The following is a 26014-nucleotide window of genomic DNA, read 5'->3' as shown; positions in this document are numbered from 1 at the left end:
TCATTCAGTACATATGTAAATGCAGTAACCTATACACATACATTTGTATATTAAAGATACAATATTTCTATTCATTATATTAATTAAAATGATGTATTACGTATTTATTTCATGTATGTTATATTTATAATATTTTTTTTATAATAACCTATAATATATTTTATCATTCTAATTTTATTTTACTTTTATTCTTATACAAAAAAAAAAGTTTAATTTGACACATACGGGAAAAAAAGGGAAAAAAAACTAATTAGTTTACTGCCACGGGCACATTATTGACCGAAACTATTCACTTTTAATGATCTGATAAACATATTTTGCGTGTTTTGTCTCTTTAAGGGTTGTCATATGCACCTGTTGTTAAGCAGGAGTCCCCCTCACTGCAGCCCTGTTCGTCTACACACAGGAGATTCATCCCGCCCTTTCCCTCTCTCTCTCTCCCCTTTTCCCTGAAACGGCTAAATATGCATTCAACAGCTGTCTCTCCACCTCTGCTCTGCTCCGCAGCCTCATCAGCACAGAATCCCCTTTTGATGCAACCCAACACTCTCCAATAAGACACAAATCTGCGCAGGGATGACGCGTTTGAAAGCCTTGTGTTCTATACCTGTAACCGGTGGGAAATCCTTGAATACATTCCTCATTTCCATAAGATTTCCTTGTTAGTCTTACAGAGACATGCAGAAACCCAAGGGTACAAGGCTGAGAGAGAGAGAGGATGGACAGAATGGGAGGGGAAGGAGACACAGAGGTGGAAAGGGAAAAAGAAGAGGAATGATGGAGTGAATTGGAAGAGGGATGAGGGAATGGAGGAGGGATAGGGAAAAGGAGGGAATGGGAAAAGGAAAGAGAGAGAGAGAGAGAGAGAGAATCGACATTCAGCTTGTGCACTGTGCCTCACTGGTGGAATAATGATTAGCTACTCAGTATTCCAGTCACACAACCTCTACAATAAATGGGGGAAAGGGGGGAGTGTGTGTGTGAGAGAGAGAGAGAGAGAGAGAGAGAGAGAGAGAGAGAGAGAGAGAGAGAGAGAGAGAGAGAGAGAGAGAGATGGTATAGCGGTGTAACGAGAAGGACCGGCAGACAGAGAGCGCGTGTGAGAGAGAACGAGAGAGAAATAGACCCGACTAGACCAGATAAGCATGACAAACCTTTCAACAGGAGGCTGTGCACACATGTAGCCATTTCAAAAACACACATGAGCATAATATGGCATTTCCAGACACTGCCGAAGCCGGCATATGATAGCTCTCTTAGCATGCCCCCACCTCATTCACCACATTTAGCCCCTCTCTCGCTCTCAAAGACAAAGGGTCAGAATAATCCACGAGGGCCAAAGCATCTTTTCCACATACAATCAAGCTCATGTATCTCTTTTGTTAATGTCTCGGGCAGCATATACATACACTGCAGTACGGATATAGCACACACACACACACACACACACACACATACACAGAGGGGCAACACACAAGAGGGAACACTCTGTCAAAGTCACAGTAGGTACAGCTACCTCAGCAAAGAGACAGATGCAGAGAGAGAGAGGACTTATATACACACCACAAAAAAAGATGTGCATCATCCTCCAAATATCTTTATCATTTAAACACAAAACAAGCCTCATCGCAGCGAAGTCGCTCACTGAACGAGTAAAACTGCTGTAGCGGAATCAGGGTCAGGCGTTTGCGGTACCAGACACTCGTAGTCTTTACTCACTGGTGTACTGTAAGGTCAGCAGGTTCAGCTCAACACTGAATATGCAGCCTCATGGCTTGTACTCATGGCCTGATATTTATAGAATTTACAAAAACAAGGATAAAGGCAACCAAAATGGTTTTATTTTTGAAGGCTTGATTTTCTCCAGTATTGTTGTTGATAATATTTAATCAATTCAACTTCACTGCATGATTCCTAAAATTTTATTTTATATAAAATACCATAGAGTTCCTAAGAAATCTGATTTAGGTAGCAAGTAAACATTAAAGGAATATTCTATAGGTTCAGTACAGGTTAAGCTCATCAGCATTTGTCCATAATGCGGATTACCACAAAAAATAACAACAACTGTTCACTCATTTTCTTTAAAAGAAAAAGCTAAACTCAAGGTTATGGTGAGGCACCTACAAAGGAAGTATATAGGCCAAGCCATTTTTTGAAGGATTTATATGGCTATTATACTATTTGAGTTGTAAAGTTGTTCTTGTCATTTTTACGGGGGTTTGACATATGGCAAAAAGTTGTAAAATTGGACTTTACACAACTTATTAACTTCCCATAAATTAAAAAAGTTTCACACTATATCATGTTAATATATTAAGGTCTTGAGCAAGATTTTAAATGTTCTTTTTCACTCTAGACAATTTAGCAACAAAATTATTTATTTACTGGCCATTCAAAAATGGCCAAAACAAAAACATTAGGAATAAATCAGATTGAAATCCAGATATCACTTAGATTTAAATATGTTTATTATTAAATCTGCTTATGAATACCATAGAAATAAAATATAAATAAAAACTAAATTCTCAATGACTTTTATAACACCATTTATTTCATTGTATTTTTTATTTTAAAACAATTTATTTGAATTTTAAAGAGGTGGTGCTTCTCGTTCAGTGTGCGACCCTCTCTAATGTTGGAGGCTCCTGGTTGAAGGAATTTTTTTTGTCAATTTATGAATCATAGGAGGACAATTAATGAATCATAATCTGCCAAACTTGCTAGTGAGTGATATGTGTTACCCACCACTGGTTAATTTTCACCCACATTTGGTGTGTTACTGGGTGTTAATTTCAAACCCTTGGTCTTGAAGCTATATTACTGAAACAGCGAGAATTTTAATGTTTACGGATTGGCCTCATTCACTTCCACTTTATTTATTTATTTATTTATTTTTTGTGAAAAAAGGGAGAACGTGTCAAAATGAATTGTTGTAATCAACATCATGCCACAAACGCTGTTGACTGAGCTTAACTTTTACTGAATATCCCTATTGGTTCTATAATAACATCCATTATAGCCCTTTCTGCATGGTTAAAAAGCAACTGTGTTATTATCAACTATGTTGTATGTTAACAGAAGGTAGATTCAATCAAAAGCATTTTGCATAAATCGATTATCTTATTTATTTGTCCCCCAAAGCAGTTCAATGCCAAAAAAGAAAAACTCCTGGTGCATCTTAAATTGGCAAATTGCACATTTACATGAAGGTCACGCAGTAATTGCTAGACAAAGTCTGTAAATTAATGAGCTGGGGAAGATATCTATCAAATAGTTATTTGGGAATTCAGTGCAGGGAAGGGGAATGCTGTTTTGATATCACCGTCTATCATTTATGGGACTAATCATAATGATGCAGCAGCTTTATGGGGGAGGAGTTCAGCGGCCAGGAGTAAATTGAGGGAGCAAAGAACCAAGTGCAGGCAAACGCTGTGAGCTCCAGTAATGGCTCTACTTAGCCTCAATCTCTCAATGAGCTGAGGTAATGGAGCTCAACTCAAACCTCATTCAACTAGTGAAAATTCATGACGAGATTTGCAGTTAAAGAGCCCAAAGTACTGGTTTCACTGCAGTCATCACTTATATGGCAAACTGCAGGATCATTTATTATGTTTGTACTCAGGGGAGCTGGTTTAGTGAATGTCATTATAAAAGGAGAAATTTAAAGGGATTGTTCCCCCAAAAATGAAAATTCTGCCACTAATTACTTACCCTCATGTTCCGAACTCTAAGACTTTCGTTCATCTTCGGAACACAAATTAAGATATTTTTGATGAAATCTGAGAGCTTTCTGTCCCTCCATTGACAGTCTACGCAACTACCACTTTGACGCCTCAAAAAAGTTCATAGATATCATAAAACTAATCCATAAGAATTGAACGGTTTAGTCAAAATTTTCTGAAGAGAAGAGACACGAACGCTTTATATGATTTAGTTCAGGCTTTTGTTTACATGTAAACATTGATCGGCAAACATAAACATGAGCTCAACCGAACCTGCTTGACGTGTGAGAACAAACCTCATTGGTTCTTGCGGAAGCTCAAATGTGCTGCGTAACACACAAGAATGAACCTCATTGGTTCTTGGAGAAGCTCAAACGTGCTGTGTAACACACGAGAATAAACCTCATTGGTTCTTGCGGAAGCTCAAATGTGCTGCGTAACAAACGAGAATGAACCTCATTGGTTCTTGCAGAAGCTCAAACGTGCTGCATAACAAACGAGAATGAACCTCATTGGTTCTTGCGGAAGCTCAAACGTGCTGCATAACAAACGAGAATGAAGCTCATTGGTTCTTGGGGAAGCTCAAATGTGCTGGGTAACAAACGAGAATGAACCTCATTGGTTCTTGCAGAAGCTCAAACGTGCTGCGTAACACACGAGAATGAACCTCATTGGTTCTTGCAGAAGCTCAAACGTGCTGCGTAACACACGAGAATGAACTTCATTGGTTCTTGCAGAAGCTCAAACGTGCTGCGTAACACACGAGAATGAACCTCATTGGTTCTTGCAGAAGCTCAAACGTGCTGCGTAACACACGAGAATGAACCTCATTGGTTCTTGCAGAAGCTCAAACGTGCTGCGTAACACACGGGAATGAACCTCATTGGTTCTTGCAGAAGCTCAAACGTGCTGCGTAACACACGAGAATGAACCTCATTGGTTCTTGCAGAAGCTCAAACGTGCTGCGTAACACACGAGAATGAACCTCATTGGTTCTTGCAGAAGCTCAAACGTGCTGCGTAACACACGAGAATGATCCTCTTTGGTTCTTGCAGAAGCTCAAACGTGCTGCGTAACACACGAGAATGAACCTCATTGGTTCTTGCAGAAGCTCAAACGTGCTGCGTAACACACGAGAATGATCCTCTTTGGTTCTTGCAGAAGCTCAAACGTGCTGCGTAACACACGAGAATGAACCTCATTGGTTCTTGCAGAAGCTCAAACGTGCTGCGTAACACACGAGAATGAACCTCATTGGTTCTTGCAGAAGCTCAAACGTGCTGCGTAACACACGAGAATGAACCTCATTGGTTCTTGCAGAAGCTCAAACGTGCTGCGTAACACACGAGAATGAACCTCATTGGTTCTTGCAGAAGCTCAAACGTGCTGCGTAACACACGAGAATGAACCTCATTGGTTCTTGCAGAAGCTCAAACGTGCTGCGTAACACACGAGAATGAACCTCATTGGTTCTTGCAGAAGCTCAAACGTGCTGCGTAACACACGAGAATGAACCTCATTGGTTCTTGCAGAAGCTCAAACGTGCTGCGTAACACACGAGAATGAACCTCATTGGTTCTTGCAGAAGCTCAAACGTGCTGCGTAACACACGAGAATGAACCTCATTGGTTCTTGCAGAAGCTCAAACGTGCTGCGTAACACACGAGAATGAACCTCATTGGTTCTTGCAGAAGCTCAAACGTGCTGCGTAACACACGAGAATGAACCTCATTGGTTCTTGCAGAAGCTCAAACGTGCTGCGTAACACACGAGAATGAACCTCATTGGTTCTTGCAGAAGCTCAAACGTGCTGTGTAACACACGAGAATGAACCTCATTGGTTCTTGCAGAAGCTCAAATTTGCTGCATAACATGAGAATGAACCTCATTGGTTCACGAAAGTCAAGCGAACATGCTTGAGCTTCTGTTTATCATAACTGATGTGTGAGTTGATGAACGTTTGTGTGAGTAAAAGCCTAAATTCAATCTGTTCATCATATAAAGCGATTATGTCTCCTCAGAAAATGTTGGACTACGCTCAATTCTTATGGATTAGTTTTACAGTCTCTATATTAACTTTTTGAGGCATCAAAGTGTTGCGTTGCTCTCAATGGAGTGAGAGAAATTGCTCAGAAATGAATAAATTCAAGATGAACGATATTAACGAAATTCAATATTTTCAAGATGAACGAAAGTCTTAAGTGTTTGGAACACCGTGAGGATTTTGAGGAGTAATTAAAGACAAACATGTTCATTTTTGGATGAAGTACCCTTTAAAACGCTTTTCCCCAAGTTGTTTCATTTGTGCCTGCACAAAAACAGGCCTGGTTCTCAGCACACACTTCTGAGGCAGATTGGCTGGACAAATGATGCCTCTTTCCTGCAGGTATCTGGCCATTTTTCCGAGTCGCCGCACACATGGGACCGCACATTATATATCGGTGCGTCATATCTCTATGTTGCTTAGCAACCGAACATAGCCTAAAGTTAGTATAAATACATTAGCTGAAGAATTTCTTATTCTCGTTATTATTATTACTACATTTCGGTAATGTTTAAAGGTGATACCAACCTTTCTAGAACTTCCGCCATCCATGGAATTTTTACCTGTGTTTGAACAGCTAACTTACACTACACGTTCCAAGAAGTTACCAACATTTTCGCACCCTCCAAATCACGCACTCAGCTTCCGGCTTCCCATATATGGACTACAAGCTGTGAACGCGCAAAATGATTGACAGGCGGAAAGCACCTCACAAGCCTTCTACAAACAATCAAATTTTTTTTGTGATTGTTATTGTTATTTCAGGACAGTTATTTCAGTGATGGTTGGATCCTGATATTTTGAAGTAGATTTTATTTTGTTGCATTCAGTTCAATAAAAATCGCTTTAAATAAATATCACCTTTAAAGCCATGTGAAAAAGAAGTACACTTTGGCAGTACTTAAGGAAATAATACTTTAAAATAATATACTTCAGAGCGAAAAAAATTAATGTTTTCATACACTTAGCCTACTTCCATGTTATTTACAATTAAATGAACATGTAGTATAGTTAAAAAAATTTATTAAATGCAGTTAGTTGATCCATCTTAAAGAAAGACTAATTTATTAATTTGATAATTACTTCTGCTGTTTTTGAAATGGGGTTAAAGTGTGTTGCCGAATGTACAGACAATAATTTTTGGCAAGCTAAAATATACTTTAATGTAATTTCTATTGAAACTTGTATGGCATGTATTTAAATATACATTTAATTACGCATTTGTAATGATGAATTTGCAATTTAGTACATCAAATAACACTGCAGTTAAAATTATAATCAAATACTTGTGCTTTAGTCAAAGTTGTGTTAGTCAAAACATCAAAATAAGCAACTTTTTTATTTATTTATTCTGAATTAGGATTGTTTGTTGTGCAAGAATCAATAACAATGTTGGTATAGAATAAAACTAGATGATTAAAAATTGTGTCATTGCACCTTCATTTCATTCAAAATGATCAGCAAAAATGATTTTTCCCTGACTGGCCCAAGCTTCATGCGCAGTCATCGGTGAGCCGACAAGAACACTTTCTCAGCGACTGTATTCCAGTTTGCACACTTAAAAATCTCTTTAAATGAAACATTAACAGACCCCAACAAGCTCAAGCTTTTTATTAAAATGTAACACCACAAATGATGGTCCACTTTTTGTATTAAAGGCAAATAAAATACTCAAATGAAAAGGTAAAATTAAAGCGTAATTACAGAGGCAAATTTAATTACAAAAGGCTTTGTGATTTTGTTTTCTCCAGGATAAAGATGCTGAATCCTTGTACATCTATATCACAAAAGCAAAATATATCCTAGTCAAAGAGGCGTCTCTCACAAATCCACACGTACAAATAGACTTAAGTCCTGACCTGTTGTTTATCTATTGCTGAATCTGCCTTTCCAAAAAAAAAAAAACTAAATCATGTTAGGTTGATAATTCTTCATCATCTTTACACAGTCTCCTCTAAAATAACCTCAATTGTGTGAGGCACATCCTGACCTGCCACTACAGAGATGTTGGGAACATTTATAGAGGGCACAGTGATGCTGGGCATGCTAAGGTTAGGGTGCAAGAAGACCACAGAGTTGCCCTCCTCTGCCACCAACATGCCCTCTTGGATCACAGGCATGGTGGAGGAGGATGGTGAAGATGAGGCAGACTCCTGTACTAAGAGGATGGTCTGTACTGCTGCATCATCATCCAGCTGTGCAGAAGGATCCACGGGGTCATTGGCGTGCAGACGCATGTGTTTGTCGAGGTTGGGTCGTGAGCGGAAGGCGGTGGGACAGCGAGGACAGACGTATGGGCGTTCTCCGCTGTGCACGCGGGCGTGCTCCGTTAGCCTGGCTGCCACACTGAAGCTTTTACCGCACACCCAGCATGTGAACGGCCGCTCGCCGCTGTGAATGCGCTCGTGATCCTGCAGGTGCGGAAGCTGCCGGAAACGCTTCCCACAATGAGTGCACTGAAACAGATGTGAGAAATTGTGAAAATATTTTGATGAAGATTTTCTGATTATGACTGATGATGTAGACGAGACGAAAATGATATGAACATATGATTTTTATTACAAAGATCTGACAAAATTCTTGTCCGTAAAAATTTACAGTAAGTTTACAACATGTAAATGTAAATAAATAAGTATAAAAGCAAATAAATAAGCATAAAATATTTTATCTACTATTTAATAGCTTAGGTTTTTCATATTTCATTTATGTTGATAATTTTTTTGAAAAAATATTTATACTTTAAAAAAAATTATTATTTGTCTCTTATGCTCGCCAAGGCTACATTAAAAGCAGTAATATTGTGAAATATTATTGCAATTTAATTAAAAAATAATAATATTTTAATTTATTTATAAATGTAATGTATTTCTATGATGGCTACGCTGAATTTTCAGCATCATTACTCCAGTCTTCAGTCATATGATCCTTCAGAAAATATTTGAACATGCTGCTTTGATGCTCAAGAAACATTTCTTATTATCAATGTTGAAAACAGTTGCTGCTTAATATTGTTGTGGAAATGGTGATATTTTTTTCAAGATTCTGTGATGAATCGAAAGTTCAAAGAACAGCATTTATTTGAAATAGAAATATTTCGTAAAATTATACAAGGTCTTTACTCTTACTTTTAAACAATTTAATGCATCCTTTCTGAATAAAAGTTTTATTTTCTTTCAACAAAAAGAAAAAGTAAAATGTACTAATGATATGTAATGATAATATCATTATGATTATACTAATGATATTGAATGGTAATATATATATATATGAATAATATTAAAATTGACAAAATGTTTAAATTAAAGGACTTTTATGCATGACAAAACCTAAACAAAAGATTGAAATAAACACGAACACTGGAACCAGCACATATTTGAGCCATTCAGGTTCTCCCTTTCCTGAAAGAAACGTACCTCAAAGGGTCTTTCGTTGGTGTGCGTTCTCATGTGAACGGTGAAGGTGGACGCATAGGCAAACTCCTTCCCGCAGAACTCACAGGAGAAGCGGCGCGGGGCGTTTCTTTTGCCTAATGCTCCACAGCAGTGAGCCACGAGGTGCTCCCCTAAAGCAGCACTGGAGGCGAAGCGCCGTCTGCAGGGGGTGAGCGGGCACCGCAGGGGTGTCTGACCCGTGTGGGAGAGGCGATGCAGGTCGAGACCATCCTGAGTCACACAGCGATGGCCGCACATATCGCACTCCAGCTGACCTCCCACCTTGCCCCTTCCCTGACCTTTATATCTGCGGCGTCCCGTCTCCTCCCCCGTGCAGCGCTGCAGGTGTGTGTCCAGCACGGTCTGATTCAGGAACTGAGAGCCGCAGTTAGGACAAATCTTTGGTTCTTTATCTACAAACAAAGACAGAGGGATTGCAGGGGTTTGAGAGCGGGGGAAGATGTGTCACGAAAAATTGGAATATCGCATACAACATTTGCAAAAAAAGCACCATTTCCATATCATGTGTTCAAGAAAAAAAAAATCACCACTTCATGGGAAACTGGTGCAAATTGTCAATAATAAAAATGGAAGATGCTGCAATTGGGAAAGTCACTGTAGCTCTTTTTTCTAACATAATAAACTATTTTCACCTCAGAGAGCGCACAGATGAAACAAACACCGTCATGTTATCTTTCGTTCGGAGGCGGATGCCTGATGTGTGGGAACACAATTGTGAAAGACAGTGGAGTTCTGGGAGGTAATTATACCAATTCATTTTGATAACAGACTTTGGCTCAGGCATTTCAGAATGACTAAAACAACATTTGAAATGCTGTGCAATGAAATTGGTCTTCTGGTTAGTCCAGTTATCCAATCATATGATCTGCTGAGACAAAGTCACGAGTTTATTGTTGTGCATCAAGGAATTTATTTGGTAAATGTGTTTCCATCGTAGTTTATGCGCATGTCTTCTTAATGGATACAACAAATTACCTGCCTCAATTGATATAAAATACACTTTACCTGCATTTTAAGATTTTATGCGCAACTTGGTATTTTCGTCCAGCTTTTGATATCCCAAAATACCATAAAAATACTACAACTAGCAACTGTGCAACCCTTTTCTTTTCACATGACCATATTTAGAAAGGGCCCATCAAATATTTTATTGAGGGATTAAGCTTTTATTTTTATTTTTTGCACGATTTTCTACATAATAATTTCTATAAAAGCAAATTTACCCAGGTTCTTTATGAAATGTCAATGCATTAAGCCATTAAAAAATTGGGATTATTAAATGAACTATTTTATCCAAACTGGTAGCTGTGGGTAAGTGTGTCAGATGCTTCAGGGTAAACTGTGCCAGTGGCTCTTCTAACAAATGCTATTGAAATATGAATCATTGACATTACCTAACAATTCAACTTAGCCCTTTAATGTGGGGGAAGTTGTGCCAATGGACCTTTTTTTTCCTGAGAATTCTCATTTCTATGGTCATATGTTATAGTCACAGTTTTACTTCCCACACATTTCTCCTTGACTAGAGGACAACTTAAGTTAAAAGTGGCCAACTTACCCCACTCACATAGAAAGCGCTTATCTACAATAAGAGAAATGGACAGCCACACAGACCCTCTAGTCCTTGGCTTCTGATGTATTGCACATGAGAGATACTTATGTTTATGCACACGTTTCCTTACACACACACTCAAGCAAAAATACATCTGTGGCTTCTTATCAAATGAATAAAAACAAACACGTATTGTTTGTTCCTTATCTGAAAAGAGGGCTGCATACAAAGAGAGCAACAAACATGAGCGCACAAAAAGATCCCCCTATTTTACACAGCACCAATCAGCGGGAGGGCCGCTGATAAACAGACATTTCACAGAATGCACAGCGCATATACAGAAATAACAGCACTTTATGGGGGTCACGGGTGATGTGATGTTTAGATGCAGAGCATTCAAACTATCAGACTGTGACTGCTTCACTGACCTTTACAGGCTTTTAAAAGCTTCTACTATGCAACCCTGCACTCCCTTGTTTACACCTATACAAAAAAAAATGATCCTGCTTCATTCTCTTCCTCTGCTTAGCTGAAGGGAGGAACATCTGCGGCAGGGGACTGATACATGTAAGAGGCTCTGATCAGAGGTGATAGTGATCAGCAGCTGATCTTATCAATACACACACAAGCCATCCTGATCAATGTCACCTCTGACCCCATCTATTTACTGGGAAGGAATCGATGAAAGCTCATTCATTTAACAGGTCTATCAAAGAGTTGGTGTGTGTGTGGTCAGATACACAAACATGAACCCAGACAGAGCTGTGGAGAATTGAGTGAGTTTGTGAGTGTATTAGGGATGTCTATGATCCTTTACTGCATTTCATATAGAATAACCATTACAAAAAGTAGCTTTAGAAGCCTATATATTTAAAACAATGAATGTCCCCCTGTAGTCAATCATTTGATCCCTTAAAACTAATCTTTGATCACCAAAATGACATATTTCAATGTTTTTACCTCGAAAATAAATTTCTTAATGCTTTAAAATAGCTTGAATGTAACACCCTTGCCTCATTTAGTATACGCGGTATGTATGTATATATACCGGTATATATATATAAAAGCCTCTAAGTGCCATCTGAAATTTTCTTCTAGAATGATAATTTTTATCAAGTTTGTATATTTAAGTTCAGTAATTACACTTACAATATGTTGTAAATGGCCTCAAATGGCAATGAAAATTACCTTTGAATTGTCATTTAAGTGAAATTACTGAACTTAAATATACAAACTTGATAAAAATGATCATTCTAGAAGAAAATTTCAGATGGCACTTAAGAGGCTTTTGCATCTGAACTCTTCACACACACACACACACACATATATATATATATATATATATATATATATATATATATATATATATATATATATATATATATATATAGAGAGAGAGAGAGAGAGAGAGAGAGAGAGAGAGAGAGAGAGAGAGAGAGAGAGAGAGAGAGAGAGAGAGAGAGAGAGAGAGAGAGAGAGAGAGAGAGAGAGAGAGAGAGAGAGATTAACCAAATAAATTACGTTTTCATATATATATTATATTCACTATAATTATTATGTATGTAATAAAAACAATAATGCAATTATTCATTTTACATACAGACAATACATAGACTTCTAAAGCTACTTTTTGTAATGTCTATTCAATGCTTTTGTCTGCCACAATGATATAATGCCTTTGAAATATCTTCATTTGGAGCCTTTTCTCAGCAAATATTGATATGTGCTTAATTTAATTAATCGGTATATTGTTTAATTAATTTGATTAAATTTTTAATCAAATGACAGCCCAAATCCTAACGCATGAGCGCAAAAGAAATAGTGTGTGAATGAGAGCTCGTAAGGACAAAAGGCTGAATGTGTAATTGTTTCCTGTAGGCTGACCTTGGTGGATGAGAGAGTGGAGGTCCAGCTCTTTGCGTCGTATAAATGCCTCCCCGCACACACTGCAAGGGAAGGGATGGCTGGTGTGTAGGAGTCTAGAACAGGGAAAAAAAGAGAGAAAGTGAATAAGAAAGGCTGCATCTTGCAATCCCTTGAGCCAATCCAGAAACAATCGCTATGTGAGAAAAGCCACGTTTGAATTCACCCACATTTCATAAGGCACACAGTAGTCATGCACTCGCATAAAGGTATAATTAACATCAAGGAAAAATAATGCAGCTTCAACTTTGAGCTGAAGAAAAGTCATTAAACATAGGCGTGCGGGAGAGTGGCAGCCTCTATTAATGTCTTAAAGCCCACTCGCATTGGGATCCAAATCACCAGGGTCCTTAGTAATTATTGCTGACATCAATAATTACTGCTCATATTTACTTCTCAGTATCATGGCAATGTCATCTTAACCAGTGCCCTCAGTAAAATGATTGGGAAAAAAAAGAAAAAAGAGATTTTTTTTTAATTATTGACATTTTAATTAAGAACGCAATTTCAGTAAATTACTGACATATGCTTATTAGCTGTATCAGTGCTCTGGAAAATCACGAAACTTTGATGTTTCAGAGATAATAGCTCTGTACTAATGCAGCATTAATGTGTTTTACTCCTGTGCTACAGACCATTATGAGAAATTCAGTAATGAAAGCCCCTGTGAATAGAGTTTAAAATAATTAGATAGGCATTATAATCTTACATAATGTATTATAAAAGGGCATTCTGCAATTCTGGTTATTGAACTTGTTTAGAAGAATTCAACTTATACCAGGGTAATTCCCATTCAACAGCACGTTCAAATGTAGTCAAAATGCTGATGACACTAAAGACAGAGGAAATAACTGTAATCGTGTAAGGGAAGGAGTCAAGTTTATTTGTATAGCGCTTTTCACAATACAGATTGCATCAAAGCAGCTTCACAGTATTAAATTAAAATAATACAACAAAGTTTGTTTCAAGAGGAATTTATTGATTGATAAAATTAAATTAAATATCCCCAAAATATCCCCAACTGAGCAAGCCAAAGGCAACAGTCATATCTCACACTAGACCATCATTAAGGTACTTCAGTAGAAAGAAGCTTACACTCTATTGATTTTTTCCCCCATCAGCAGCTCCCTAAGTGTTCAGCTATGCAAACATTTTAATAAGAACATTTTTTCAACTGTAATTCAAATTACATATTAATTTATGGCTAAACAGCTGAAAAACTAAATACAGAACCACAACCAAAAATGTATATGAAAAACTATTATTGGTGTCAAAACATCAACAAAGATTTTCGTAGATGAACTATTCTCAAATATAACTTAGCATGATGTTTAGCAACATTTCTTTTGTGTTTTCTGTATTGGGAACACTCAATCTTTCAACTCACCCCTCATTCATTTCTACTCATTTCTAATATGCTGATTTAGTGCTCAAGAAACATTTCTTATCATCAATATTGAAAACAGTTGTGCTGCTTAATTATTTTTTTTTTTTTCAAGATTTATTGATCAATTGAAAGTTTAAAAGAATTATTAGCACTTATTTTAAATAGAAATCTATCGAAGCATAATAAATGTATTTCCTGACAAATTTGATTAATTTAATGCATATTTTAGAAAAAAAAAAGTTAAACAAAAATCTTAATGACCCAGTTATCTGCCACCTTTTTCTTTAGTATTATTTTATCATTTTTCCAGCAGCAATAGCAAAGCCACATCCTATAAACACAACAGTAAGATGCCGAATGTCCAGGGTGACTGTTTAGTGCTCCTGCTCGGATTTCTGCAAGATTCACATTGACTGGCTGTCAAATGAAGGCATTGCTAAATACATCACATGGGAGTCAGTGAGAAATGTCAGAGGGACTTGTTTAATTGATCACTTCTCTAAGAGACTAATCAGACCTCTTCTGGACATTGTACGGTTTGACAGGCAAAGTGTTTCTGGTACGGAAAAACCTGTAGGGTCACAGACCATAACAAGGAAGGGCACGAACAGAGCTTGTTAACCAACAGAAACATCTCTGTGATTGGTCTGGTGTCATCTTTAGTTCCCACTCAAATAAAATGGCCTATCCATTGCACAAAAAAAACACACACGTAATACTTTCCATGTTTACAACTGTACACATCATTTTCACTATATACACAAAATGCAACTGTTCACACGCCTCATAGTTCAGCACCGCAGCGAGCTGTCATGATAGACAGGAGAAGAAGCAGCTTTCCGTCCTCTCTTCCCACACTGACAGCTAGTTTTGAGTTGTTGTTTGAGAAAGTCTGGCATCGTGGTGACGCTTCCTTACATCATTACTCCAGCAAGCCATGTTGATGCATCGGATACTGACTACACCGTTTGAACAAACGGATCAGATTTCATCACTTGCTAAATCACAGCTGGACAGTCGCTCCTAAAGATCGGATTTGAAAACCAAATCGGATTTGTAAGCATCGCCAGACAATTTAGGTTCTTGCTGACTACTTATACCTTTCCATCTCTATTTACAGTCAGATTTAATATCAATCCTCTCTGGGAACAAGCTATGGAGGAGGATGAATTTATTTAAAGAGACAGTTGTGTCATTCTAAAAGGCTGTTTGATCTGTTTGAAAATAAAAGAAGATATTTTGAAAGTGTTTTTTTTTTTCTGTCCATAAAATAAGTGTTTTGGACCCCATTCACTTTCATTGCACAGACAAAAACAATTAATTAAAAAAAAAAAAAAAAAAAAAAATGTATGACGGTGAGCAAATAATGAATTTAGAAAAAAAACACAGACCTGTGACTCTTCAGCTGGGACTCAAACTTGAAGCTGGCTGGACACTCTGGGCAGATGTGTAGACGCCCATCACTTGATTGTCCCTTGCCTTTCCCTCTGCCTCTGACCCTGCGTTCCTGGGGTTTCCCCTGGTGAATCAGCATGTGCCGTTTAAGTGACGTCGGCTGGAAGAAGCGCTTGTCACAGAGGGGGCAGTTGAATATGCGGGATCCTCCGTGGGTCAGGTTGTGACGCAGCAGGTTGGCCGGAGTTGGGAAGCTCTTTTTGCAAATTTTGCAGTTGAAGAGTTTCTCGCCCGTGTGCTGGAACACATGCTCACGCAGGCGGCTGCGCCGTGTAAAGCCCTGGCCACAGTGTGGGCACTCGTGGGGCAGGGCGGTGCGTGACCAGTCGCGGCTCAGCTTGGCGGGGGCCTCAATGGCACCATCTCCAGCTGCTGCTGCTGCTGTTGCTGCTGTTGACAGAAACACGGTTAATGGGGAATCTAAACAGAAGAGACTGTCCATGTAATATCAAATTAATTTGATACGATACAGGCTTAAACATTATGAACATTGTGAAATACTTATTAAGTAATGTACCATATCACAATCTGTCACTATCAGATACTAGAAATTTGTAGTACTTAGCAGGTATCAGTTTCACATATTAATACAATTATGATAATATTTCAGAATATTATGGTTTAATCAAATAAATGTAGCCTTTTTGAGCATAAGAGACTTCTTTCAAAAACATTACAAAATTTCACAGACCCCAATTTTTTGAAAGGTAGTGTAACATCATACATTTAATATGTTCTTGCGAGCTGTGGATCAAAAATGTCCAGATACATAAAGTTGGCAACACTGCAAAAAAATCTGATTCTATTCCAGTTAGTCTATTATTTCCTTTTTTGTTTTAAGCATTTTAAGCAATTACTTTATTGCTTATTTTCTATTACAATAGTATCTGTAAAATAGAATAAAATTGTTATAATTATTATCATAGTTTCTGATCAGTCACTATAAAGCAGAATAAGACTATGCAAAAAAATGATTCTGCATAAATGACTTTTTTTCCCTTTCAAAAACATAATTAATCAGTAACTTTAAAACTTTTACTTAAAAGGATAGTTGTTCTAAACTGTATAACTTTCATTCTTCGGAGGAACATAAAATAATACATAAAATAAAATAAAAAGGAATTAACAATAGTAACTAAAATGGATTGGTTATCAATATTCTGCAAAAAATATGTTTTATGTTCTGCAGAAGAAAAGATATTCATGCAGGTTTGGAACAACTTGAGGGTGAGTAAATAATGTCAGACTTGGGTAACTAGCCCTTTAAGCATGGTTTTCAACAATTTCTCAATTGTACAAAAGTTCTCTCCTGAGTAACTTAATGTACTCAGGTCTGACTATTTTAAGACCCAGCGCAGCCTAGAACCATAAACATGGAGTTACATTATCAGTTAGAAAACCGCCCAAACAACAGAGCATGTACGGATATCCTACTTAGTAGGTCTCTTTGGAATTGTGTTGTGTGCACTCAGTCTGACCTGGTTGCCTGAGGTTCACGCTGTCTCTGGGTTTCACAACAATAGATGGAGCTGCAGTAGGGTAGAGTCTGCTTTTCACTTCAGCAGCGGGTTGATGCCCCGCAGTTGTGTTCTTATGCTCCCGGCGATGGTACAGGAACTGTGTGGTGCTCATGAACTCAGCCCCACACTCAGTGCAAGTGTGCAACGCCGCCTCCAGGCCGTGCTCGGTTCTGCGGTGTGTGGCCAACTCCTGATCGCTAGTGAAAACAGATCCGCACTGATGGCAGAGGAAAGCAGAGGAGGGTCCCATCACAGATTCCTCTGCGGCATTACTTTCCACCTCTGCGGCATTACTTTCCACCTCTGCTTGGGTCTCCTCAACCACAGTGCTCATTTCCATCTCCATCTTATCAATGACCACCTCCATTCCTTCGTCCTGCTTAGCTCCGTCTCTTTCCTCCACCAAAATCTCGGTGCCTTCCACCACAGGTTCCTGCTCGGTCTGGAGAGCCTCAGTTCCTCTCATCCCATTACTGTCCAGCTCAACCTCCACATGTGCTCCAGGGGTCTCAGTAATGGTCTGTTCCAGAGTGGTCACCTCCATTAGGCTCTGGCCTTCTCCTGCTGTGGCTAAAAGCAAAAGTCCCTCGCCTGGGGCCTCCAGCATGGCAGTGGAAAGCTGTGGAATGGTAGGTGGTGCCTGCTTGGGTTCGTCCTCCACCTCTGAGCGGTGCTGCTTACGGTGATAGAGGAAAAGAGTGGTGTTGAGGAAGCCCTCTCCGCACACCGTGCACCGGTGTAGAGCGTCTTTCAAGCCATGCTGAGTCTTGCGGTGAGTCACGAGCTCTGGGACCATACTGAAGCTTTGTCCACACTCCACGCAGAGCAAGCTGGAGGGGGGTTTGGCTTTCTTCTGCCCCCTTCGCCTTGTGACAGGGCTGTTCTCTTGAGCCGAGGTCTCCACGGGCACAGCTTCCTGAGTGACCGGGACCTCTGGAGGTTCATTGGGGACACTGTTGCCTGCTATGCCCTGCTGAGAGATCGCAGGTGTCACAACTCTTTCAGAAACCTCCACAAATACTTGACTAGTGCTCTCCTGTCCTCCTTCTTCTGTCACCTCCATCTGTTCGTGTGCCTGCTCAGCGTCCTCATATTCTGGCTGGCCAGGCAGCGTTTGGGCTACTGTTTCGAGAGTTTCTTCACTCTGTTCTCCTCCAGGACCAGGTCCCGTCTCAAGGCAACAGCCCATCTTGCGGTGCTGTTGCCACAGTGACAGAGCATCAAAGAGAACCTCACAGTCAGCGCACTGGTACAGAACACGCGGAGCATCGGACTGAAAAGTTTTCTTCTGTGCAAGCAGAGTAGACAAATCAACAGTTGTCTGAGTCTGGATCTGGGGAACGGACATAGCCTGCATCGCCACCTAGTGAGATGACAGAAAACACACACATACATCAACTAAACATACATCAAGTTATCTGATGACATGCTATGACAATTGTAGAGGGAATTTGGGTCAAGGATCTGATGGTCATTTGTTTAGTTTGAATTTATTTATTTATTTATTCAAAAATACAGTGCTTTATTTTTCAAAATAAAAATGCTACTCTTAACTACAATTAATTGAATAAACCCCTTCTAGGATTTGCACGTTTTGATTTCTGAACTATAATTCATTTTGATATATATTTTATTAATTAAAATTACAAACATGCGTTTAAAACATTTGAAAACGATTTTTCCTTCTCTTTATCATTGATACTAGACAATTTGTCATAGACTTATTATAAATTCTCCAGGGAGTCTAAAAACATACTGAGGTGTTTGTAAAAATAATTTAAAAATAAAAAAATTTTGCAGGTTTAAATTCGATTTTATTCCCAGCTTTTCAGTGTGGACATTATGTCCTCTTGTACCAGCATTGTACAACTCCTTTAATATTTTATATACACTAAAAAGTACAAACAGATTTAACTTCTCCCTGAACACAGTCACAGAAAGGAAACACCCAGATGCCGAATGTAAAAACCCACTCAAAGAGTTAGCTCATGTCACACTCAATTCAAGCTAACATTCACTGTTACTAAGGGCACGGCGTGGGGGTCCGTGCTACCGTCATTTGATGCAACCGGCTGCGACAGCCTATTGAACTGACATGGCACAAAACTGTTTGTGTGTGTTTTTTATTTTTTTTATTAATAGTTTAAGCACCCACTTAAGCCATCTTGATGAGAGGGTATTAAGAGTAGAGAGGATGACTCAGAGAGACAGTGAGGTTTTGCTGAGGACATCCATAAACCGGATGGGCAGATGCACTTATGTTGTATCTATTTTCAGCGTGGATGTTTCAAATGAGATAAGAGCAGATGGAGATCTAAAAACAAAGTCAAAGAGACGATGACACTGCGAATGGGCAGAACAGACTGCAGCCTCGTCTCGTCTCCGTCCACCAGCTGATATGGAGCAGCATTATAATATAATACTAAAAATGAGGTGAAAACTATTGATATAAAAACATGTAATAAAATAACTAATGCTAAAAAAACTAAAAAATAACTATCTTCACGTCACCTCATGTCCTTATTTGGCTCATAAGTGTGGGTCTTGTTTTTGGATATACTTGAAAATCAATCAATTGTTTCTTGGGTTGTACTTCTATTTGCATCTATTAAATAGTTGTTGTTTTTTCAATTTCTGGGAATAAAATAAGGCCTAACAACAGGCCAAAACAGCATTTTTAGCATTTTAACATTTAATAATAATTAGAAAACATTAAAAATATTATTATAACTTTTAACTTAAGTGGACTTAAAACAATATTTACATAAACCCATTATAATAAATGTCACTTTTAAAATGTGTTTGGTAATGTGTCTGTCAATAATCTATAATATTCATACTTGTTTCCACACATACACCTAATACATTTACACATCTGTGTAAAAACATACATTTATTTTTCTGTGTCTGTGTGCATGCATATAATATACACAAAGAAATACAAATGTGAAAAAAATCTAAATTAAAAAAAATCTTGATATAGAGAAATAGTTATAGTTGTGTGGGAGGCCTCATCTGTAACAATGCAATAACGAAAAAGGCACATTTTCTCATTTGATTCACTTTTTTGTGGTGATTTGCTACTTGTTTAAAAAGCAGAAAGACAGAAAATGTCTTTTTCAACTGTGACTAATAACTAGCTTGAAGGGAGCAATTCAGATCATTATAAACACATTCAAACTTGAGTGTTTTTACAACAACTACAGTAAAAGTGCATTCACATCAGAGCGTAAAAGACAGAATCTCAAGCGCCTAATTTCCCCCCTGTAGTGAAGAGGCAAATTAGAAGCTGCGAAAAAAACAAAAACATACGCTTACAAAATGATCCTTTTACATATCCTTTCAGTTCACCATTCAGGATTACGGGAAGCTGCTCTTCAAATTTTCTAGTCTATTTGAGGTAATTATAGTTACGAGTTCAAGGGGTTTTAAGGGAATAAAATAGATTACATTTTTCCCTGGCTTTCAGGAAACGCATGTTAATGCACCCCATTTAGAGATAACGCTGAGTAACACCACAACGAAAAATTATTATTTAATGAGAAGGAATTTGACAAATCCATCTATGTCATGTGACTCTTAGGAAAGAGATGACTTCCTATGTGGGCTGACGAGTTTAATCAGAAAGATAAACCTTTGAATTAGTTTAGGGGTGAAGTGTGTGTATACCTGTGACAGACCAGCAGCGGCGGCTGCAGCCTCGATGGGCGTCTCATTGGGCAGGAGTTGTGGAGTCTCTGCAGTGCAGGTCATCTGATGTGCAAGCACTTCCTCTAGTGTGGGAAACTCCCGATAACAGGGAAAGCACATGTACACTGAAGACGACTCCATGGCTGCTCCAAACAAACAAGAATATGTTGATATAAAACAATAATACACATTTATATAAAGCCAAGAAATGAAAACATTTGATAAAAGGGTAAAATGTTAAAGGTCTGATTCCAATAACAGCGCCCTCTTTTGATGCAACAGAAAATGTACAAATAAAAATAAACTGCAGCAATCCTACTAAATCTTTCAAATAAATATTTAGCACTTAAAGGGATAATTCACCAAAAAATGAAATTTCTTAAAAAGAAGACATTTTGAAGAATGTTTGTAACCAAACAGTTGATGAGCCCCATTGACTTCCATAGTATTTTTTTATTTCCCTACAATGGAAGTCAATGGGGTCCATCAACTGTTTGGTCGACATTCTTCAAAATATCTTCTTTTGTGTTCAGCAGAAGAAAGAAATTCATACAGGTTTAGAGCAACTTAAGGGTGAGTAAATGATGACAGAATTTTCATTTTTGGGTGAACATTAACATTCCTTTAATGAACCTTTCATTTGGCGAACCTTTAACATTCATTTAACAAAAAAAGAGAAAGATAACTTTTAGAAAGTTTAATGCATACTTTTTTAGACAAAATTATTGTATTCAACATTTTTATATTAAGTAATTGTGATTATTTAAAAAAAAAATATATATATATATATATATATATATATATATATATATATATATATATATATTTTGACAGTCTTCATTTCTTTACTTATAAAGATTAAAGTTATTTTACCTACATTAGTCATTTCAAGTTTGCTGTCGGTAATGTAGGCCTAGGTTTTTTTGTTTTTGTTTTTTTGCATTAAATTGATCAAAGAAATGTACAAAGTTACAATTTTAAAATAAATGCTGTTCTTTTGAAGTTTCTAATCAGCAGAGAATCTTAAAAAGTTTCAGTTTAAAAAAAATGTATAAGAAGAAGAAATCTTCCTTGATCAACAAATCAGAATATCAGACTAAAGAGAAGACTGGAGTAATTCAGCTTTGCCAGCAGAGGAATAAATTACATTTTAAAATATACTGAAATTGAAAACATTTATTTTAAACTGTAATGATATTTCACAAAATTACTATTTGATCAAATAAATGCAGCCTTTGGCGTTACTACTTAAGAAAAACAGCAATGCTTTTTTGGCTGATTCGGCTGCATGCGTGTCACACCTCCATGAGGTGACAGGAAGAGGATGGACTGGATTGTTATAAGAAAGAAAGGAGGATGAATGTGAAATAATAGACATTCCATTGCAGATGGCAAGTGAAATGTCCTTACAGCATGTTATCAGTGTTATCATGAGGGGGATGAGCGCTACATGACGAGCAAACTGTGGTAAAAACAAAGCCATGCTCATTAGTTTCACTCAGCATAATTTATCAAGACAGCACAAAAGACTAAATAATTACAGCTGAAATGTCACAGAGCAAGCTTAAATGGGAGTCAAATTTATCCTGACAGTCATAAACATATGAAAAACAAAGCTGCACCTAAATGTATGTAAACAACAAAATCTCAGAGGTGGACAGTAACAAAGTACATTTACTTGAGTACTGTACTTAAGTACACTTTTTGAGTATCTGTACTTTACTTGAGTATTATTTTTTCTGGAAACTTTTTAACTTTAACTTCACTACATTTGAAAGACAAATATCGTACTTTTTACTCAACTACAATTCTGTCAAGGTCCTTGAGTAGAAAATAGTAACGTCAGTCAGGGGATGATTTTGGTTGGAAAATGGAAATGAAAGTCGGGTTGACGTCAGAACCCGACTGATGTTGGTTTCTGATGTCAACCCGATTTCATTTTCAACCACAATACGTCTGTCCAAAATTGGAGATTAACGTCAATCTGACGTTGGATTCTGACATCAACCTGATTTTCATTTTCAACGTTGGGTTTGGTCTTCTAAATGTGAATTTTGTCCTTGTTTTGGAGCACACTAGCTTATAAATAACAGTAAGGCTAACATATTCATACTAAAAGCCAAAAAACTTTAAATAGGGCACTATTTGAGGGAACAGCCATTTGGGTGTCCAAAACCATTGTGGACATTATTGAGTGCACTTATTCAACCTCACATTCAATCCCACGACTGGAACTGTGTTCTAGAAATAAATATGATATTGATATGAGGGTAGGTAAGCAGGCATAGATTCAGAGGCATAAGGCACTGTAAGTTTTACACACAACAATGCAACAATAATAAAACAATGCACTGACATTTACTTTTGATACTTAAGTACTTTTAAAAACTAGCACTTCTGTACTTTTATCGGTTTTTACAACTTTTACTTGTAACGGAGTACTTAGTATTTGACCAGTAATATCTGTACTAGTAAGGAAGTTGTGTACTTTGTCCACCCCTGCAAAATCTGGATATGAAATGATCCCTCCTTTCACTAGCAGGCAATGGCCTGTATAGTTTATGTCAGTAAGGTTAACATGGCCAATTTATTCAGTAATAGTTACAGATAGACTGATTTTCAGTTTGACCAGTATTTGTCTTCTTCAATACGAGGTCAACAATATAAACAAATATGTCATCAGGTAAAGTTAGGTTGGTCTCTAAACAGATCCAGCAATGGATGATATACCCAACAATCACCAAATATTATTGGGTTCAAGAGGAAACAATAGTATTCATTAAGTTAATAATGAAAATTGAAAATGGTGTAATACTTAATAGTTATTTAATATTGAGCTGTAATTATATTTATACACATTTTTTACATTACTAAAACTACTAACTTTACTGTTATTATTTATAATACGTGTGATTTTATTTGAATTTTAGACAAAACTATAAAAAATAAAGTCATTATTGCCTTCTAGACAGTACTGTCAAAAAGCAGATGTAAAATCATTAATAACGGATTCGCAAATCAGTCATAGGACACTTTATAAATAATAGTTAATGTCATAAAACAACCGATATTAATGAATCTCTTGAACTTCAGTTATAATGATAATACCCTATTAACGATGTCTATAGCAAACACCAAAACCGGTTAATTGACTACAAGGGTTTCTCTCTTCCACCAAACTTGTGTTACACTTGGAGGATCTGGATGGACAGCAGCACGATCACAGCACCAAACACAAGCTAACTAACACCGGTTAGCCAACAGCCTCAACCAGCGGGCTTTGCTGGCCTGCTAGCTTTTAGCCTGCTAGCTTTAACTAAACAACAGTTCATATGTTATAAATATATCTTTACAGAACTACAGTCTTTGGTTTATTGACCGTTATGTGTTCAAAGTGCAGCCGCTGTGGGTGCTCGGTCGCGCTCAAACATTGAAAGCATAACGCGAGCGAGCGAGAAGCGCCGAAGAAGGGCGGCACGCGCTTCTTCGGTGGTAGTTTGGCGGAATCCGCCCGTTAGCAAAGGGCGAATGTCTCCCCCAGTCGAGTCTCCGAGACGTCAGGTATTATTAAATTACAGATACTGTTGGTAACCTTGGATTACTCTTAAAAAAAAAACATTGTTCCCGCTGTATAAAATAAACAACTCACCGATGTATGGCCCAGTCCCTTCGTATCTGTCAGAAATGTTATTTTGAACGTCTCAACAAAGCGCGATGTCATTGGTCCACAGCACTTTTCAACTCCACCAATAGAATTCCTTTAAAGGACAGCGTACTTGCAAAAATGCGTCATCTGGGACTCTGCGGGTTCAACTTCACATCAGTAATAAATAACATTTTCGGCGTTTCGGCTTTGGTCAAGAATGGGTGAAAACTGTACCAAAGTCCTTTTCAAGGACTGTACAGACCCTTTATAAAGACATCCCTTAAGGTATCCTTGTCTACTCTAAAGGCCAAGGGAGTTCATAATGGTTTCCATTATGTTAGTGGCGTTCTCGGATGCCTATGGCCTTTCTGTCAATCATAGTAAATAAAGATTTTGACTGTTCATAATTTTGACATTTCAGATGTATGTGGTTAGATATCTTGGTATTTAAACTTGCAAATGTCCATCTGTAACTTTATAATTGCTGGTCTCAGAGGGACCTGGTTATCCTTAGATGTGTTGTTCTACTTTCCCGGACTGAGGGAATTCCGAGGCTCTCTTTGTATGTAACTGTTATGTGCTTAGATATTGATAGAGCGTTATCTAAGTTTATTTGGAAAAACAGAACTTTTTCAGAAGGAAGACTTAATGCTCTTGATTTATTTTTTTAATCAATTGGATAAAACATTGTTTGCCCATTAGAATTTTTTTTATATCACCAATTTATTATTTGAAATGAGTGTCGGATTAATATTTCTGCGATTGTCTGACCCTTAAACTGTCGAATTATTATAAGCAATCACTAGAAGCTTGGAAATTAGCCTTTAAGCATAATTTCTCTTCACACTTATGCATACTGTGGAATGTTATAAGAACATGAACAGGATACATTTAAAAACAATGGTTTCTGTTTGATAAGGGAATTCATTTTGTTTCAGATTTGCTAAATAGTATGCTAATGGTGAGATTCATATCAACAATTTACTTCCTTTTCAGGGATTGGGTCTGTAACGTGCATCTCATAAATGACTTCATCTTGTGAAAACACTTATCTGTTATAACTCAATTGTTTGGCAGATACAGATTCCAAACCATTTTTATTGGAGGTAACATTTAGGATAAGAAATGTAATAATTTTGAATAACTGAAAAAAATAATGGCCACAAATGGTAGGACTATTGTTTGTCATACAACTGTAATGGCTGTTGCCCACCATATTGCTCAAAAACCAACAAATGTGGAATTAATGAATATTTGCAAATGCACTAGACAAAGGACAGTGGAGTTTCACCTTTTTGAAAGAAAAATAGAAGAAATTCATTAATGGCCTTGGAAAATGAATGCAGTCAGTAACATAAGACTAGACCCAAGACTATAATTAAAAATGATGAAGATTATAATGTCATATCAACACAAACAACATTAACCTTTGTTTGTTTTTTTGCGTGATTTAATCTCATATCTCTACCCTGTAATCTCAAACCTTAATACCCAATCTTTGTGTGAATAGAGGACAACCAAGACTTCCTGATTGGCTTTTGTTTTCATAGCACAGTGATCAGTCTAAACACAGAGTTTCAGTTCTTAATTGAAAATCCACTCCGATGTGAACATCTGGTG

The 26014-nt window shown here is 37.5% G+C and overlaps 1 protein-coding gene across 2 annotated transcripts; it reads right to left on the bottom strand.

Moving 5' to 3' along the window:
* Positions 1–7365: 7365 nt before the first annotated feature.
* Positions 7366–24489, bottom strand: znf574 (zinc finger protein 574). Of its 2 annotated transcripts, none has more exons than XM_082149045.1 (7): positions 24398–24489; positions 20728–20891; positions 17017–18421; positions 15475–15928; positions 12658–12752; positions 9183–9613; positions 7366–8225 (listed from the first exon to the last, which is right to left on the bottom strand). In XM_082149045.1, the coding sequence occupies exons 2-7, from the start codon at positions 20887–20889 to the stop codon at positions 7710–7712; spliced, it is 3063 nt and encodes a 1020-aa protein (XP_082005171.1). In that variant the 5' UTR covers positions 20890–20891; positions 24398–24489; the 3' UTR covers positions 7366–7709. The 2 variants fall into 2 exon arrangements, with proteins under 2 accessions (XP_082005171.1, XP_082005172.1); XM_082149046.1 differs by having other exon boundaries at positions 15475–15925.
* Between the last annotated feature and the right edge of the window lie 1525 nt (positions 24490–26014).

The sequence above is a fragment of the Leuciscus leuciscus genome, assembly GCF_965113295.1.
Source record: "Leuciscus leuciscus genome assembly, chromosome: 20".
Classification (NCBI taxonomy): domain Eukaryota; kingdom Metazoa; phylum Chordata; class Actinopteri; order Cypriniformes; family Leuciscidae; genus Leuciscus; species Leuciscus leuciscus.
This window is presented reverse-complemented; position numbering and strand designations above follow the sequence as displayed.

What these genes read in the sequence shown, in the direction of transcription:
- znf574 (XM_082149045.1), bottom strand. Translation starts at nt 20,889, where the DNA reads ATGGAGTCGTCTTCAGTGTACATGTGCTTTCCCTGTTATCGGGAGTTT. An exon ending in CCGCTGCTGGTCTGTCACAG is followed by an intron (nt 18,422 to 20,727) that starts GTATACACACAC and finishes TCATCTCACTAG; the next exon opens with GTGGCGATGCAGGCTATGTC. An exon ending in CCAACGAAAGACCCTTTGAG is followed by an intron (nt 8,226 to 9,182) that starts GTACGTTTCTTT and finishes CATCTGTTTCAG; the next exon opens with TGCACTCATTGTGGGAAGCG.